This window comes from Austrofundulus limnaeus, unplaced genomic scaffold (assembly GCF_001266775.1).
Source record: "Austrofundulus limnaeus strain Quisiro unplaced genomic scaffold, Austrofundulus_limnaeus-1.0 Scaffold1, whole genome shotgun sequence".
Lineage (NCBI taxonomy): Eukaryota > Metazoa > Chordata > Actinopteri > Cyprinodontiformes > Rivulidae > Austrofundulus > Austrofundulus limnaeus.
In genome coordinates this window covers 8,139,945-8,159,712 of record NW_013952403.1, presented here as the reverse complement: position 1 = coordinate 8,159,712, position 19,768 = coordinate 8,139,945, and the positions used below count along the sequence as shown (strand labels likewise).

The following is a 19,768-nucleotide window of genomic DNA, read 5'->3' as shown; positions in this document are numbered from 1 at the left end:
TATGGTTTTAATCACCCTATCCGAGCCATGGAGAGAATATAGAAAGAGGCGTGTAGGCATGGATGGTGCCGTATAGATGTTGGGTGGTGCAGATGAAGGTTAGCCTGGTGGGATTTACTGCCTGTTAAAGGAGAAAGAAAGAGAGCAAGGAGGTGCATCCCAATGTCTCGGTAACACAACAGTGCTGTGTTTTCTGAACTGTTTGCATCACAACTTAGTAGACCYTCCTCACAAAATGATTTCATTCATTTGATTAATATCTCATTTTGGTCCATCCAAGAGCTACAAGCACATACAAGATTTTGTAGATATTCATTTACAATTACTTAAATAGTTTTGAGCAATACTGGATCATCTTTGAGACACACAGGTCTATTTCTGATGAAATAGATATGAGATTCACGTGTTTTCATTCATTTAGACCCCCCCCCCTCTCCAGCTGCTCATAATTATGTCTTTAACTTTTTTTATACAGGCACATTGACTCGACATTCATGGTCTCACATTCCAGTTGTAAAACAAGAAGTCTCCTTTCCCTTTTTTTTGTTGGACTTCTCCAATACATTTTTATGTAACACTAAAACACCTGAACACCTTCTGTATCCTTTTACATGTTCCCTTTTAAACTAACATAATTTCTGCTTTTTTGTATGTAGTTAACTATGAACATAAGTTAGATCACTCTTTTACTGCAGGTAATTTTATACGTAGGATGTGAATTTTACTCAAAGAAATTGAATGTATATTTCTTCAGGTGTGGGTAATAGACTTTATAACACATGAATAATGTATTATGCCCTGTTTTGTAGGAATAAGGAAAAACATTTTTTGTTTTACGTTTTTTTAGCTATAATAAAAGTAAAAAAAACATTAAAATAAAATTATCATATTTTTGCCTTATTGTATGGGAAATATGACCAGTGTAAGAATGAATTGTAAGAATTTAGTGACTCCAAAAAATCTGCATAGATATTAAGTATTTTAAAAATGTAAGATATTTTTGAAGTTTAGAATTAGAAAGATTTAGTCTCTAATCTGCATCACCTTGGATGAACTTCAGTAAATTGAGATCTTTGATGTGGTCAAGTAGTGCAGTGAGGAAACAGGCAGCCACAGTGCTTTGGCAGAAAATTTATGATTAATTGGATAATGTCAAAAAATAATCAGTAAATACTTTATCTACAGATCCTGTGAAGGAAATGTCCAAAATATAATCCTAAAGAATGTTCTGAACGTTTCTTAACTGTTCCATCCATCCATTCATTATCTTTTACCCACCCACGGGGGTCACTGGTGCCCACATCCAGCAGTCCCTGTGCGAGAGGCGGGGTACACCCTGGACAGGTCACAAGTCCATCACAGGGCTGCATAGAGACAAACGAGACAAACAACCATTAACTGTACCAACAACTAATTATTTTTCAGCATAATCCCCAATATCCAAATATGATTTAAGGTTTTCTCTTGACAAGAAATCCTCATTAGTCTACGTTAAGAATAGATTTCAGACCAATCAGCAAGGCACATCAATATCATGATGATGTCTCTGGAATATCAGGATGATCGAGGTATCAAACTGTAGCTTAAAAAGCCATAAATCTGAAAATGTCCTTAGTTTACTATGATCACATGTGACAGATTAGCTGATTTAAAGTGATCAGTTGTATTTAAGTCGTTATCCACGTGGAAATGTTTTAAGAGTCCTAAAATAACAGCATCCAGAGGTTTGTTTTTTTTTTTCTTCCCGGTGTTTCTGTGTGACATGTTTACATTAACGTCTTTAGAAACAAAACAACAAATGTTTTGGAAAAGCAGTATTTCTGTTTGAACACGGTCTGAGACTGAGGTGAACTGTAAGGAAAATGTAAGAATCTGAGACGGACTGGGTTTGTTGGTGAAGTTGCAGAGTATCTTGACAGAACCCCAAGTCTCAGAACAGCAGGAGGTTTTTTTTCTTCTTTTCCATTTGACTCCAAACTTGCAGCATAACAGATTGGACATAGCAGGTTGGAGCTCCCTCATGCCTTCACGTTTGAGTAGGCCTGACACTCCTTATTTCACACATGACGAGAGAAATCAGGAAATTATATGCAATAAATTTCTGTTTTCATCACTGTGGTGTGTAATAATTCTGCGTCAATTCTCTCCTTGTCTGTTTGTGTGGAGCAGGCCAATGAAAACAGTCTGCTCAGCGCGCAGCTCAAAGGCTTCCCCCTCTTTCTTCACTCCAACTTGGGTCTGAAGGACTGCACTGTCAACCCCAAGTCTCCACTTCTCTTCATCACCCGATCTGGACAGTCGCTGCCAGGTCCTCTGCCCGGGGACGACTGGACCGTGTTCCAGTCCAATCACTCCACGTACGAGCCCGTGTTGATGGCAAAGACCCAATCAGCAGAGAGCGTGGCATCGATGGGCCAGCATGCGGCAATGCTCCCGTCGGTGGTGCAGGACCTGGGACTTCACGACGGAATCCAAAGGGTTTTGTTTGGCAACAATTTGAACTTCTGGCTGCACAAGCTGGTTTTTGTAGACGCCGTGGCCTTCCTGACCGGGAAGAGGCTCTCTTTGTCCCTGGAGCGCTACATCCTCGTGGATATAGACGACATCTTTGTGGGCAAAGAGGGCACCCGCATGAAGGTGCCCGACGTGAAGGTGGGTTGGTGGATAATTCCAGCGATGTATAAAGTACCACAAAGTGATACTTGAGTAAAAGTACAAGTATCTTAACAAAAAATTACTGTGGTAAAAGTTAAAGTCTCCTTTAGGATTATTACTTGAGTAAAAGTCAAAGTATCTGATATTTTTTATACTTAAATATTAAAAGTAAAAGTATTGATTCAAAATGAACAGTTATATTTTCTGTAATAACGTTTATTAGGAGGTGACCACCCAAAAAAATGCAGAAATGACTATATTGTATTAAAATAATTAATTTATGTTAAATTTAGGATGCACTAGTCCAGCTGTTTCAGTTTATATACATTAGGGCTGCCACGATTAATTGATTAATCGACGACTAATCGATTATTAAAATAATCGATGACTAGTTTAATAATCGATTAATCGTTTTCTTTTTTTTGTTGTTCTTTACTTTGTTTTTCTCTCCAAACTGCTTTGACACCTTCCACTGCCACATCTGCCTTTCTGTCCTTGACACACATGCACAGTAGTGGTAACTGGGGTAGGCTGTGGACGTCACAAGACGTTATGCAGACAGGCTCTGGTATCATGGCTACCCAGCAATGTAGCTCAAAAGTGTGGGATCATTTTAAGAAAATGAAAGAGAAACCTGTGTAATATCTGCAAGGCATAACTTGCCTTCCACAGCAATTATTTTTAGTTAGCATATAGCTAAAATCTAACGATGTTTATATAATAGCAGCTGCATTCTGACGTGATAAGCTTAATGTTTTATATTCAATTAACGTATGATCTGATTAGTCGACTAATCGAATAAATAATCAGTGGTTAATTGATTATTAAAATAATCGTTTGTGACAGCCCTAATATACATATATCAAGGCTGCACAAACCTTTTCCCCAAAATGAAAATCTATCTGAGGGCTGCAGTCAGATGTAATAATATAATTCATGAAATACAAATACTTCTTAAGTACAGTCCTTTTGTTTTAATGATTATGTCCTGCTGGAGTGACATGATTTTGTTTGTGTACAAACTAATACGGTATCAGAATTTTATATATTTATATTTCTCATTCAACCACAACTAAATTCACTCTATCTAGGAGGCACAATTTATATGAATTTATTTTTTACAATAACAAGCTGGAATGAAAACAAGCAAAATGAAATAAAAGTAATGACTTCATGCTTCTTGTCTTTTTTAAAAAATATAAGGAGTAGAAAGTACAGATAATTGTGTGAAAATGTAAGAAGTAGAAGTAAAAAGTAGACTGAAAAATAATTACTTAAGTAAAGTACAGATACCCAAAAATTCTACTTAAGTACAGTAACAAAGTATTTGTACTTAGTTACTTTACAACTCTGGATAATTCTGAGTGAAAAAGAAAAGACGGGAATAGAAAGCAGACCAGTGTTCTGATCATTAGCCCGCAGCCCTTTTTCACTGTAACAGGAAAAGGCCTCACACGTAGCATGATGCTATTCTCTGCCAGTCACGCAGAAACCGCTTCTTCTCGCTGCTCTTTTTCCTTTTCAATGCTTTCGTCCCAGTAGGCTGCTCAAAGCTGACAGGCCCAACCGCTCGCACTGTCACAGAAACTCTACAGCGATGAATATTTCAGGGACTCGGAGGCAAAGAATGTTAAAAAAAAAAAAAAAAAAAACTTCTGTGCTTTCGTCCCCGCAGAGCAGAAAAGGCTTCCCTCACATGTGGAGCCAGAGGGTGTAAGGAGAAGGAAAAAGTTCTGGTAGCAGCATCAAGGCCTTCTCAGTGCAATGGCAAGCTTTTAGGAACTGATCACACCCTGGTGATGGTGGTGGTGGGGGATTGATGATGAGGAGGGGTGGCGGCGTGTGTGCACGAGTCTCATCCAGCACTGAGATCAAATGAAACAAACACTCGAATCAGAGGGAAGCAGAAAATCAAACAGAATGAAGGAGAGGAGCGAGGCAGCTGGGAGTGGATGCTGGATGTTTACCGAGGGAAACTTGCTAAATTAAAGATATATGTGGGCACGCCAGCGCCTCTGTGTTGACGCTCCCTCATTATAACGCACTCGTGCAGCAGTGTGAGCCCATCAGGGTTGACTCATTCTTCTTTTTCCTCCCACTGCTTCAGGCCCTGTTGGAGACACAGAGGGAGCTGCGCACCTATGTGCCCAACTTCACCTTCAATCTGGGCTTCTCAGGGAAATTCTTTCACGCTGGTAAGATGCAGTCCGTGCTACTCATGCAGAGACTCTAAACTCAAAGAAGTAATGTTTCTAAGACTTTGAAGTTAATTTCTTCAGCTCTTCTTGTATTCCTCGACTGAGCTCGTTTCTCCCATGCTCATATTTGAACTGTCTTTGCTTACTTTCATTTCCTTTTGACCCTTGTCTCATTTCAACTTTTGTTTCCAATTTTATCTCTGCAATTTCCTCCTAAATCCCCCGTCTCCTCCCTTTCTTTCCCCCCGTCATCTTTCTTTCTTTTTTTTTTAAATCTGTCACACCCACCTTGTTTGTTTCAGGATCTGACGAAGAGGACCTGGGAGACGACCTGCTGCTTTCCCACGTGAAAGATTTCTGGTGGTTCCCTCACATGTGGAGCCACATGCAGCCCCACTTGTTCCACAACCAGTCGGTGCTGGCCGAGCAGATGTTGCTCAACAAGAAATTCGCCACGGTGAGTCGCGGTGGAGGACACAGGTCACACCAGAGTTGACTACACACCAGGATCTGAGCCAGTCCGGTTGATCTCTTTTGTCTGGCAGTTCAAGTCTTTTCGTTTTGGTTTATTTCAAGTGATATTTATTTTAAATAATGGCCGATCAGTCAGTTTGTATGTCAAACAAATCCTCATTGTGTCCCTTTTATGTCAACGTGTGTTTTACTAGATTAAAGAACACATTTGTTTAAACTTTCCACCTGGTACCAGTTGTCCCATTAACGGACAGGTACACACAGAGTGCTGGCTTGTTTTTAGAGTAGCATCAGCTGTTCAAATAAGCCCACCAGATTGTGTCATTAAACAACCGTGCCGTCTAAACTTACATGAATAGCAACAATTGTTTTTTTGTCACTGCGCTGACTGAACAGCCTGATTTGCAGAGAAGCTTCTGCCTCCTGTTTAACTATAAAGTTGTGTTTCAACTGCTCCCTCCTCCTTTTATGAGACGTCAACATGTGTGTTATGAGATAAACGGAAGCCTACGTATACAGACGTGTAGGTCTTTGTGTGCAGATACAGCAGTGATTGTGCACATTCCCTCAGGTGACCACACTGTTCCAGAATAGTGCTAATAAATCCCAATGACTATAACGCCGACTGTATAAAAAGCTTTATATGTGATATTCTGCTGCTTCCATCCGCTGCTTGTGCGTTTCACAGAATCGCTGCGTGTTTGGCAGGCCAATGTGACTCGTAGGGATATAACACGTTGTTGTTGTTAGACATCTGTGACATTTTCAGGACTTCAGTGAGATATATTTCACTTGACTTGCTGTGCAGAATCACACACACCTTGGATCTCCATCACTTTCACAGGCACGTCTGAACAAAGTCATGAGCAACATTAACGCTAATCTTAACAGATGAGAAAAAAATTCATAAGGATAGTTCAAATTTCTTGAAGTAGGGGTCCTGTGAAGCATTAAACTGACATCAGAGTAGAAAAAGTGCTCACATAAGAAGTTTATTTAAACACATTTCAAATTAATTTTAACTTTGTTTCTTTTCAAGCCAGACTTTTGCTTTTCAGTCTGACCTGAAATAAACTCAGTTTCTCCAAACTGAGTTCATTCAAAAAGCTATCTACTGCAGGTAGGATATTATTTGCTCATTACTTTTTCTACAAAGCCCCACTTCAAACAACCTGAACTATCCCTTCTCGGTTTCCCTGGCTGAGGACTGGTTCTGTTTGTATTGTAACAAAGTAAATGGATATTTTATCAAGAAACCAAACACAGTTTGAGCTTTAAGCCAGTTTCTCACCCAACAGTACAAAAAAAGTCTACATGATAAAGGTTAGCGTACTGAGGAGTATGAGATTAGCAGACTGTTGACTCCAGCTTTCTGTGGCGCTTTTCCTCCTTCAATTACTCCCTCGTGAAAATAAAAAGTCCCCTAACATACTTCAGAACTTGTAATTTGTAGAGGCATTTTAATGAATACGTTCCATCGGCACTAATGGTATTTCCACACAGATGGGATTTTCTTCAGCAGCTTCACTGTTTTATTTTCCTTTTTTCTTTAATATCTTTTAAAGCAAATCAGTTGCAAGAAGAAATTTGTATAATATTAAAGTAGTCATATCGTACTTGTGTAGAAATTCCTGATTTCTGGGATGTTTACTAAAAAGTGTTTGTGTTTATTTTACAAAAAAAAGAAGAAATTCAACCTTTTTTTTTTATCTGAAATGTCCTATTTTTGCTCCCGTCTCTTTAAAGCCTGTTCCTTATAAAGTCGAGCTGATTGGTCAGTAATGATGGTGCACAGAACAGCCACTTGTTCTGTGTGAAGTGTGCCATAGTAGCCGCAAAGCAGAAATTATGCAAATATGTTTTTTAAAATAATATCAAGTTGAAAAATGAAAGTTTAGTCAACTAACGAGGTATTTCAGGTGATTCAGATGCCTCTTTAAGAAAAAAATAACTCCTCTTCATGAAGTGTTCGGACGTGTTAAATAAAAGCAAAGGGAGAAAAATGGCTGCTAGTATTCAAAATAATGAAAGCGCAGTTGCTCCAAATGCTGTAAAGATATGACTGCTGTCATTATCTTCTTGTTTTGTGTCCTCTCAGACGAGGACAGGCAGTCTTTCATCCCAGCTTCTTATGATATTTAGCTGTGATGAAAATGTTACTGATTCAAACTGAATAATGACGGCCTTTAGAGATGGGCAGATAAAGCTCGCCATCGCAGCCCTGATAAACTTGGAGGCAGCCGTRGTTTAGATGAAACAGATCTGGATTACATGCTTCACTGATTCCCTCGTGAACCTCTTGTGRTTGTTCAGGTGGTGTGAATCCAGCTGAGGGATGACGGGCTCAACTGCTGCTTTTAGACAAAATAAGGTTTTCTAATTTTAACATCCAGGGACCTGACAGATGGGGATGAATCATGTGGTATTTTTGATGCCTTCTCACTCCGTTTTCTTACKCTTTTTTTTCTCCTTCTCTTTTGTGTAATTTCATCCCCAGGAGCACGGGATCCCCACTAACATGGGCTACGCTGTGGCTCCTCATCACTCTGGCGTCTACCCCGTACACCTGCAGCTGTACGACGCCTGGAAGAAGGTTTGGGGCATCAAGGTGACCAGCACTGAGGAGTACCCACACCTAAAGCCCGCCCGCTTCAGGCGAGGCTTCATCCACAGCGGCATTAGCGTAAGGGCATTATTTTATTGCGTTAGGCCTTATTAAGCTTTATCTCAGTACCTTTGGCCTGTTGCTTTTGCTTTTTATGATAAGTTATTTTACTGACATTTTGCTTTTACACCTTATCTGTCCAGTTAACCGGTTTGACTTTAGTCGTCATGTTTTTAAAAGGTCACRCTACATTCCTCTTTATACAGTCAAAAGTTACTGGACACCTTTTATTTTGATTCAACATGGCGGCTTTCAAAATGGCAGCCAATGTCTGGACATAACCTAAATGATAGACCCCTCACCCATTACTTGCTGGGGTATTTAAATATGTCATTTTCTTTTTGAAATAAAAGTGTCCTGTGACTTTTGACTCGCACTGATGGCTTAGAATTTTTTTATTTTGGTTTCACATGAAACAACAGACTTCTTGAAAGTTTTAAAGAGACTTTAAGTGTGGACAGGTGTGCAATTTGATTGTATTTCCAAGGTTTGGATATGCAGGTTGGAAAAAAAACGTTTGGAAAAGATTTGTTTAAAGACACTTTTTATTCTAAATTCTAAAAGATAAAAATTTGAATCTCTACAAAAACTAAATTGATCAAACAAGTTTCCTTGTATTTTGTTTTTCACATTATAATTCTAATATGACCGTSATCAGACGCCTGTGTAAATCTAAAACATGCAGGATAGCAGCTCTTGAAGACCAGGATTGGACACCCCTGATCCAGTGTTTACATTTGATCTTCACACTTCCTACATACTCTGGTGCAGGATTGTACTTCTGGAACAGGAGAGGCYTGCTGAAAGTAGAAACAAACTCWAGTATTGATCTGATCATGCTAGCATTGATACGATCCAACACTTTGGTATAACACTGAAGTAAATAATGAAGCGTTTACATGATTTATTATCAATGTGAAAAGGCTTACACCTGATGCCAACTTTTTGTTTATCTCTTTTTTAAATTTTCTTTCTTTCTTTCTTTTTTGACAAAAATGCCATTTCCTGTTTGTTTTTGTGTAGTCTGTTTATTAATGGTCTTTGGGCTACATTTTACAGGAAATACTTGAGCTTGAACATCAAATATGTGACCCATCATATCAAAATGAGGATTAAGTCAAATTTGGTCAAAATGATCTAATTACATTTTCAGATTCTTGGCTTTAAAAGCTACATTTTGATCCCTGCTTCATTCTGATATCATATGTAAATCCATATATATGACTTAATTTGTCTTGTTGGTTACAATAATACGTAAATATTTGGTCTGAATCCTAATTTTATGTCATTTTAATGAGGAATTTTTGATGTCCTTGTAAAGAGGAAACCTCAAATTATATTTGAATAGAGATTTTCCACCTAAAAAGAAACAAAACTTTGCTAGCTCACAGGGAAAATCTCAAATTTTAAGGTGTTTTTCCTCAAAATCAGGTTTTTTTTGTTGCTACTGCTCAAAAAAGTGCTTCAAAATGTTGTTTTATGATTATATTTTAGACAGTTCATTCAAATGATACATTGATAAGGCATTTATTTGTTATATTTTGACAAATTGCGATTTTTGTTAACATTTTAATCAAAACACTATATTTGTCTGTTTCTCCATATCCCACTTTTAGACTTAATCCTCGTTTCGATGTGATGGCTCACAAATGGTTCAAACAATTTAGAATTTATAAACTCAAGTTAGAATTTTAGAATGGAAACTGTTTAATAACCCTGTTTAAACTAACAGCAAGTCCGCTCATCTGCCCTGCGAGGTTGTTGTTGTTTATTTCATTGACTATGAGATGATTATGTAGTCGAGAGAACCAGTCTTGCACAAGACACCTGTCTGCGTTCTGCTGCCAAGCAGGCTTCAGCAGGGAAAAAAAAAACAAAAACTGACATTCTGGCCTCAGCGAAGAAGGTGTCTGCTRATAACCAATCTCTGAAATGTCAACATGCAAAAAAAAAAAAAACTTTCTACAGTTTCACAGCCATCGCTGCTTCTGAATACCACAATAATGAGAACAAAACAAATTAAAATAYATTCAAGTGGTTCAAAAAGATGGAGAAAAAAAACACTAAATGGTATCTGTTTCTCCTCCGGGTTGACCTTCAGCACTGATAAGAAGCGGCGCTGCCTCGGTCCGTGTTCTTTGTAGTCCTGGCGCTCGCTCGCCCGGTCTGCGTGGTCTCAGAGCCCCCCGCTCGTCCTTGAGATCCCGCGGACGATGAACGGACGGCGTTCTCTGCTTACTGATGATTGATATTCAGCTCCCCAGACACTCCACACTGTACATGCATTTCCATGAATTTCCATATAGACTCGGAGAAAAGAAGAGGTTTGCTTTGGCTGGATGAGCTGAATAATAATAATAATAATAATAATGTTGTGAACAAACAATGTGTGGGGGTAACCGCCTGCAGGACTGACAGCTCCGCTCTGCTCTCAGCGGAGGGCTGATGTTCTGTTTGTCTGCACGCTGTCTTTGTGTGTGMATCTTTTTGAGTTTTGTTGACTGAGTGTGTGTCCTCCTACAGGTGTTGCCCAGGCAGACTTGTGGTCTTTTCACACACACCATCTTCTARAAAGACTACCCAGGCAGTCCGAATGAACTGGACAAGCTCATCAACGGAGGGGAGCTCTTCCTCACGGTTCTGCTGAACCCCGTGAGTCACTCACTCCTCCACACAGCACAGCTTTTGTCTTTGCCTACTTGGAATCCCATTTAGCTAATGGCACAAATTGAAATTTAAACAAGGCCGGGGACAATGACTCGACGGTGTGTCACGCAGSGACGTCTGCGCCTCGCCTTCTCTTTTTGCATTAACGTAAAAGCTGCTTTTAATGGAGCCCAAATACAATATAATGTCAACATGTTTGTTTGCTTTTCTATAAAAGGTTATCTCAGTTGTCATCTCTGCAGAGACTGTCGATGACTGTGTTCACATTACTGTAAGATTTCTCACAACAAAAACTGTCGTGACTGTTTCGGCTGATTTTTCACTGCAGCTTTTCCCCCCAAAGCTTTATTTTTTACCCCTAAATGAGCATCTTCAGCTCATAGACTTAAACTTGGTCATCAGGGAACAAAACTCAGCTGCCTTCATTGAGGGAGAAAATCAGTGAGCAACACATTTATTTTCTTGACTTATTAAAGTCGTTATTTTGTYTACAAAAGGTTTGAAGTTAAATATAACTATAGAAATTGCAGTGTGACTGTGTATTTAGCTGAAACCAGCTGAAGAAGCTGACCTTTTAATGCTTTTACCAGTTGAGGTGGAACCCAAAAGTAGCTGAATGATTGCTCCAAACTGTGAAAACAATTGTTTCAAGGGGCAGACAACAGCTGAAAAGTAAGAAGAGTAAAAATATTGCTGAACAAGGGGGCAGAAAGAAAGTGAAAGGAACAAAAGGAAAGTTTACAGCAGCAGAAGAAATAGCAGAAAAGGTKAGAATTACAGCTAAAAAAGCAGAAAAAAGTGAAAATCAGCAAAATAGCAGCTAAAGTCAGTACAGAGAAGATAAAAAAACAGAACCAGTACAAAAAGTACAGGAAAGATTTAAATAACATTTTAAAGTTTTTTAAGGATGTTAAAGACAGCTTTGTTTATTTTCAATGAGGAAAAGATAAGTGGCTGAATATCTCCAAAAGCATAACTTGCTAGAGGGAGCTGAACGTTTTGATATACGTTGTTGTAATGGCCCAAAGATTAGCAGAACAGGATATGTGCTGAAACATGTGTGGAAGGAAAATTATCTTTTCCCAGGCTTCAAATTTACTGTGATAGAAAAGTATGAAATAGTTTGAGAAGGTAGTGTCGTTACATTTCTGACATTTTTTTAATTGTCTAAATAATTGAATCAGCTAATTGACTGTTTCAGTCAGGACTAAATAATGAATTAAAGGTTCTTTCATTAAAAAAGTTCTGCTTAATCACACAGGCCAGCTTGTCTTTATGCTCCCTTTAGCCAATTACCCCCCCTCCCCACACACACACACACACACACACACACACACACACACACACACACACACACACATACATACATACACACATCGGTTCCACAGTCCATTCAGAAGTCCAGTTCCAGAAGGTCCCAGACTGAGATGTCTTGTGCCCATTTTCAGTAAACGCTTCTTCCTCACCCACTCCTAAGTTGGACCGTATTTAAATGACACCCCCCCCCCCCTTCTTTCCACACCCAGATCAGTATTTTCATGACCCATTTGTCCAACTACGGGAACGACCGCCTCGGCCTCTACACCTTCAAAAGCCTGGTGATGTTCGTGAAGTCGTGGACCAACCTGAAGATGCAGACCTTGCCTCCGATCCAGCTGGCCCAGAAATACTTCAGCCTGTTTCCCTCTGAGAGAGAGCCCCTCTGGCAGGTCAGATATCCAGCCTCAGAACCACAAGTTGTTCAAATCTTTCACACCATGCTGTTTATCAAACACTTTCACCAAACAAAATGTAGACGTTGTGTGACAAAGATTCTGTTTGTTTTTTGTTTTTTGGTTTTTTTTGCAAACTGTTGAAGCTTTTGAGTTTGCTCGCCTTCTCTTTTCCTCTGATTTTTACACATTTATTAGAATCCTTAAGAAATCACAATAAGAACAGACATTTATTTCTGTTTTTTTTTTTTCCTTTGGCAGGATCCTTGTGAGGATAAAAGACACAAGGACATCTGGTCCAAAGAGAAAACGTGTGACCGCTTCCCCAAGCTGCTAGTGATTGGACCTCAGAAGACTGGTAAGAAGCAGCTCTTTGACTCCCTCTGCTGGACAGAGTCAGAAAGGTTCAGACGTGGAGGTCAAAGCAGAAGTCCTGGCATACATAATCATGGTTTAATTTTGTAATTATTTTTTTACCTGAGTTTGCTAATGTTTCACTGATTGGTTTGTTTGTCCATATTTGTTTGAACATGTTTTTTCTTCTCGGTCCTACCTCTCAGGAACAACAGCTCTCTACTTYTTTCTMGGGATGCATCCAGACCTGACCAGTAACTACCCCAGCAAGGAAACGTTTGAGGAGATCCAGTTCTTCAATGGACACAACTATCATCGAGGCATCGACTGGTATAGAACTTTAGACTTTTTTTTAAAATAACTAATGTTTATATTATTGTTTATTTTTGCTGTAAGAACTAGATTTGCAGTTTGATGTTTATATTTCCTTTATGGCTTTTATTTAAAAGTTCTATATCTACCTTTTTTAGGGTGTTGTTGGTGAAGTACTTAACATTTAAAATGTGCTTTTTAATGATAACTTTGTCCACATCAGATTCTAAAATTGGGCACACTTCTACAAACAAGATCAGCAAATACAGTTTATTTAAAGAACCATAGATTGGAGGTTTTTGRAGCAATTTTTTAATTTAAATTGCACTAAAGCAGAGCTTCACGTGCCACTATCATTAGAGGTGTTACCACAAAGTGTACTTGGCAGGCTGGAAAGAAAAACAACGTTTGTTGTTTGTGCAGGATGCCAAGCTGTTGTGAAACTGGGCGTTAACCCGCACAGGGAACAAAGTGATTCTTATCTGCGGTGATAAAGTAAACCAGGCGTACACAAGGCTGCGTAAACATTTGTTTGTGTGTCGGTTGTGTGTTAGGTACATGGACTACTTCCCTCTGCCCTCCAACACCAGCTCAGACTACTACTTTGAGAAGAGTGCCAACTACTTTGACTCTGAGGTGGCTGCTCAGAGGGCGGCAGCTCTCCTGCCCAAAGCGAAGATCATCACCATCCTCATAAACCCGGCGGACAGAGCCTACTCCTGGTACCAGGTGTGTCCCATCAGCTGGTCCTCGCTCTTTAAACTSAACTTAGTGAAGAGGACTTTTTACATTTGTCTTTTCGTTTTTGTTGTTTTGTTTTCCCACAGCACCAAAGAGCTCATGATGACCCGGTGGCTCTGAAATACTCCTTCCATGATGTCATCGCCGCAGGCCGCGATGCTCCAGTCAAACTACGGGTCCTTCAGAACCGGTGTCTGGTACCAGGGTGGTACGCTATCCACTTGGAGCGCTGGCTCAGTCTCTACCACTCCAGCCAGGTACTTTGTTTATTTTTTGTCATGCACATAATCCTAAAAACACAATGCAGTTTTAACAAGTAAAGTTTCATCCWGCAACACAATTCTCCTCAGATTTAAGAGATAAATAAATCAAAATGTGTCCTCTGAAGGATACATTAAGATTCACGGCAGGAGTGGGGGGTAAAAGAGGCTTAATCTCACTCTTTGTATTCTTCACAAAGAAGATTTTAATTCCAGCTGACCTTGGTGGATGAGATCTGCTCTTTAGGAGTGCTCAAAGTGGGGAAAAAACACTTTAGTGCTCCAGTTTGGTAAAATTTATAAACTGCACGAGTCAGCAATTATTCGGCATGTGTTAATCAAGGTTTTTTTTTTTCCAGCAAGACTATAGCCGTATTTCTCAGATTAAATCAAAAATATACCCATCATTTGTATTTAAATCCCCAAACAGCAGATACGGCAGTATTCATGGACCCTCTTTGATTTATCATCTCGACTCCTTTTCCCCACATTTATTACATTTGACAGGTTCTTTCACAGCTTAGATAATCAAACCATAACAAGTCTGGATATAATTTGCTCTCAAATGATTATAAACAGAGACGGTCACAGAAAGATGGATGTTTTAAGCCTCATGGAGCAGAAATAATCAATAATGGAATGTTGGGAGGTATCGACTACTTGGTATTTTAATCTCTAGTGGGATTTATTGATTCTCGTTCACCAGCGCTCYCAGTTCCCAGGAAAATCCTGTCAGCAGTTTTTACGGATTAACGATGGATGTAAAGTTTGTGGGTCTTTGATTTTGCTTTCTAATGAGCAGGTGCAATAAACTGACAGTCTATTAACATTTATAGACAAAATCTTTTCTTTGTTTTTTCTTCTAAAAGTAGTTTTGCTTCCAACATTCAATATTTGATTGTTTTTTATTGCAAGAAACAATGTAGCTATAACAATATCTTTAATTGACASAATATCATTATGTGATTTAATGAGTAAAACAGAAAAGAGGTCAAAAATCATAACAAAACAGAAACATGCTGACATTTATTGTAGGTAGTTGTGCTGTTCTGATATTTGGCTTTATGTCTTTACTCAGGTGTTAGTTTTGGACGGACAGATGCTGAAAAGCGAGCCCGCCTCCATCATGGATAAAATTCAGAAGTTTCTCGGCCTCCCAAACGTCATCAACTACCACAAGATCTTAGCGTAAGCCTCACTCGTTACTTTTAACTGACAGGTTTATAAACTGAGACACTCGTGTGTTTTCTGTTTTTAATAGAAGACTTTATTTACCAAAAATATTTAGCCTGGATCTTTATATTTCTTAATGTAAGTGGCTCCATGGATCGATGTGGAGGGATTATTAGTTCCTGTACTCTGGTAATAAAGCTGGGCTCACCTGTGACTGTAGCTTCTACTTTATAGTTCTTTCCAAATAAACTCTGCAAAATCAGACATTGGGACGCCCCAGTTTGTTTTTCTTTTCTTTTTATGATGGGAGAGTGAATGGGGTGTAAAAAAAGAAAAGCCCAGCTGGGAAACAACTGGTCGTGTCACTTAAAGCTGGTTTACACTTCCACTCTCACATCATGTCTTTTGCCTGACAAAAATTGCGTAACTTCCAATTATCTCTCGTCAGACACCTTCGAGGAGCAGCTCGTCTGATCCTGTTAGGCACATTTCTTCCTTCTCCCCTAGTTAACAAGAAAAAGAGATTTTCCTCCACGTCCTCACCCAACAACACAAGTCTCTTTTAGTCTGATACGTCTATAACCCCGTCTCCACGGGCGTGCCTTAAAGCTGTTGTCATCGGTTCAGCCGAACAGGTCTCAGTGCTTCCAGGCAGGTGAAACAGAGTKTTGTAAATGATTCTGACGTGAGCAGACTGCTGCGTGTGGATTGGCTGAGCCGAGGCGAAGGACACGAGAGCATACAGTTTGATCTGGACGGAGTGGTCTGAAACCAGCAGATATCCTGGGAGGTTTTGGATCACACACTTATAAATGGTGCCAAATTTAAAAAAAAAAGTCTGACTACCAGAAGATAAAACCACAACGGTCTAAGCTGCATGAGGAAATTATGATTTATCTCCCGTGTCTTCCAAGTGTCTATAAACACTTTGCGTCTGAAGTGYCTTGATCACTGACCTGTTGTCTCACGTCTTGTTGAAGCAGACTTAYCAGGTGCTCAAGTTTCTAYAAAGAAAAGTGTAAAAACAGACATGATAAAGGAGAAAAGCAGCTTCTTCATTTGGAGTTTCTGACGTTTACATTCCTTGTTTCTATCGTGCAGGTTTGACCCCAAGAAAGGCTTCTGGTGTCAGCTGCTGGAGGGAGGAAAGACCAAGTGTTTAGGAAAGAGTAAAGGACGCAGGTACCCCGATATGGACCCTGAGGTATGATGTCWTGTAATCTTTAATGGTTTGATAAACATTTGGTGTGTTTGCGAGCATTCTCATCTCTCCTGGTTGTCTCTTTCAGTCCCAGGAGTTCCTCAGGGAGTACTACAGGGATCACAACATCGAGCTGTCCAAGCTGCTCTACAGGATTGGCCAGCCGTTACCCAGCTGGCTCAGAGAGGAGRTGGTCCACACCAGGTAGCAGTACCTGCTGCAGGAGGAAGACCACTGCTCCACCCCGCAGGGCTCACCGACCGCGTGGCCTGAAATGGTGAAGATCTCCGGTTGTTTTGACAGACTGGAGTCTAATGAGGATCTGAGGGCAGAGGGGGGGGGAGGCCTAACTAGGAGCTCAACACTGAACCCTGATCTTCCAAAAAAGAAAATAAATAAATAAATAAAAGCGGGGGCGAAACCAGGAACCCCCCCCCCAAATGATGTGTCCGCCGGAGGTTTTCAGTTGTAGAGACTGTGATGCACACCAGGGGACCTCCGCTGTCGGATAATCAGCCCTGTTCATCATCAWACTGTCATCATGCCAACTGGGCATGAGAAATCCAGGAAGTGACAGGTGTTTTTAATGAGACAATGTGATGTAAGCYTTATCACGTCCACACCGTAGTATAAACTTCATAAAAGGCAGCGTGATGGACAGAGAAACTTTGGTACAAACTACTTGTGAGGAGKAGTGTTTGTATGAGAGTGAAGCGGGACGTGTGGCGTCTTGACTCCGGCTGCATCTTTGTAGCCTTACTCYAATAGGCCTTGATAGAAACTCTAGTTATTACATTTACAAGTGCCAGGACAGAATCTTCATTTAACTATCATCACATGYACTTCTGAGGGTTCTTCTTTTAAACATTTCTGTTTTTTATTCGTTCTGGTTTAACTTTTATTTTTTGTTTGTTTGTTTTTGTAATGCTGATGGAAATGCATATTTGTAGAATGTACCAAACCGAAACATGTTCACTGCGTTTGTTTCACACTCAAAAGAAAATAAAAGGCAAAGGCAGGACGTGCAGTTCGGTCCTTTTCAAACTGTTTTTGTCCGGGGGGGACAGTAAGAAGAGACGCTGAAAGCACAAAGGCACTCGGGGCAAAGCGTCGATTCTGAACGTCCAGATAAACGGAGAAGCACACTAACTAAAATGGGTCCTACTACAGTCTGTGAAGAGAATCATAAGCTAGCTACTGTATGTTTATTCAGCACTCTGGTTCTGCAGATTCAGATCTGTGTACAGAAGAAGAAAGTGCATTTCAGCATTTTTATTTTATTTTAATTTTTTGTCAAAACTGTACATTTTTGTTTTATAGTTTTTGTTTTAATTTACTAGAAGAGTTTAAAATTGTGGGGGGTTAAAGGAAACCTACCAGAACAACGTAAGAGAAACGTGCAGGTGGTTGGTTTGTCAGTCATCTTGTTACCATTGCATCTAGATGTCAAGCATTGGTAACAAAAATAAAACAACAAAAAAAAAAAGCTGCTCTTACTGCAATAGTTTTGTACATTGTTCTGATCTAATAATGCACAGGACAGTCCGTCATTTCCTGACTTTGTAATGTACATAAAGCGAAACCCTGAGTAGACCTAAATTATTGAATGTGTTTGGGTTTACGCTCCCATCAGCCTGTTCTCGTATCGTGACACATCAAGCGCTGCACCGAGGGCAGTCTGGACTCTTTATCATACGAAGCGTGTCTCTTAAGAGTGTTTTTCCTCTCACGTCCTCTCACTGCCAACTGTTGTACAGGAAAAAAAAAAAGAAAAGAAGTGCAGAGTTTCTCCATATAAAGTATTACACATAACAGCAACGATGGTACTAATCTCCAGGACTGTATGATAAAGATTTGTAATTGTTGTCAATAATTTTTACAGTGTAACTAATATTGTCGGTGCTTTTTAATTTGCAAATAAAACACCACTGTATTTTTCAGTAATTGTGTCTCCCTCGCCTCCCTTTTTCTCACCAAAGTTGAAGCAGTTTGATCATAGTTGTTCCACATTTTTACTAAATCATTTTCAATTTAGGATTTAACTAAGCAAATCTCACAGGTCTCTTAAGGGACATCAAATTTTTACAATACATATAAATGCATTTTTGGAAAGATTATATGAATAATGCAAAAAAAAATACTTTTTACATCGCTGAGATGGACAGTTGTTGAGATATTTGCATGCAAAGCAACAGGAAGTGATGTTAAAGAGGAATGTCTGCATGTGAACAGAGCCTTGCTACAGTGGCTTACAACACAGACTAGAGATCTGTTGTTTCTTCAGATTATTTTGAGTCAGTAATCATAGAGAGATGAATAAAAGCTAGAGGTCAAATAATAGTAAACAAAGACCAGGGAGTTCCRTTTCTTAAAGAGTTCCCCTTTGATGTCACTTCCTGTTTTTAGTGGTGGGCAGCACTAATTTAAAAATTTGTTCCACTAGTGACTGGCCCTAAAGCACTGACAAATATTTAGGTCCCCTAATTCTAAAGCACTAACACACTGAAAATTTAGCAAAAGCTAATTCTAAAAGCACTAAAATAACCCAGTCAACCCATGAGCATTCTTCAACAGAAAACATGTCACATGTTGCTGTGAGGCTAAAGTGCTAACCACTAACTCATTGTGRTGTCCACTTTTAAATTGGGGTTTTATGGAAAGTTAATATTTTGCCTGTTTGTGTTTGTTTTGTACGTCACTTTGGGGTAAAATACATTTTGATTTTCACTGGATTGGCGAGCTCACCACTAGCTGCCAAAAACAAATCCAAACTCAAAAGTTTCTAACAAATCATACAAATTCTGTAAACCTTTAAACTGTTGTCTACATTGCAATGTTATATACAGAAATGTGTTTTTTTTTCAAGTGCAAATAAAAGCAGAGGTAGAGAGGTGTGCAACTTGAGCCACAAAGTGAAGTGAAATCGATGGGAATGTAAAAGTTTAGAAGGTCCAAAGAAATCATTTGCACTTAGAGTTGTTTTAAGATGGTAGCAGTTTGGATGTTTACGCCCCTTTGATTTGATTTGATTACAGAGGGTTGTTATGTYATTCTAAAATGTAAAGTTTTTCCATTATCTTGAAACTTAAATGACTTAATAAACCCAAATTTTATGACTAATAAACAGTAACTTGTCAAAACAACGTTGAAATATATTAATTATCCTAAATAATATGCTTCTGTAATCCCTTAAATATGTGCATCTATTTTTTTAGGATTATTATTGGTTCTWACGAGTCTCTAAAATCTGAATCAAATGAAGATACAGCGGGTAAAATAAGTATTGAACACGTCACCATTTTTCTCAGTAAATATATTACTAGAGGTGTTAATGACATGAAATTTTCACCAGATGT

At 39.2% G+C, this 19,768-nt stretch overlaps 1 protein-coding gene across 1 annotated transcript in view; it reads left to right on the top strand.

Moving 5' to 3' along the window:
• The window catches only part of ndst1a (N-deacetylase/N-sulfotransferase (heparan glucosaminyl) 1a), a 64,007-nt gene extending 45,651 nt beyond the window's left edge, over nucleotides 1-18,356 (top strand). The window contains 13 exon segments of the mRNA XM_014008254.1: nucleotides 2,170-2,652; nucleotides 4,763-4,850; nucleotides 5,156-5,310; nucleotides 7,825-8,010; nucleotides 10,516-10,644; nucleotides 12,186-12,368; nucleotides 12,633-12,729; nucleotides 12,932-13,055; nucleotides 13,592-13,766; nucleotides 13,865-14,035; nucleotides 15,117-15,226; nucleotides 16,313-16,415; nucleotides 16,501-18,356. Coding sequence (XP_013863708.1) covers nucleotides 2,170-2,652; nucleotides 4,763-4,850; nucleotides 5,156-5,310; nucleotides 7,825-8,010; nucleotides 10,516-10,644; nucleotides 12,186-12,368; nucleotides 12,633-12,729; nucleotides 12,932-13,055; nucleotides 13,592-13,766; nucleotides 13,865-14,035; nucleotides 15,117-15,226; nucleotides 16,313-16,415; nucleotides 16,501-16,620 — 2,124 coding nt within the window. The 3' untranslated portion in view covers nucleotides 16,621-18,356.
• Nucleotides 18,357-19,768: the final 1,412 nt, after the last annotated feature.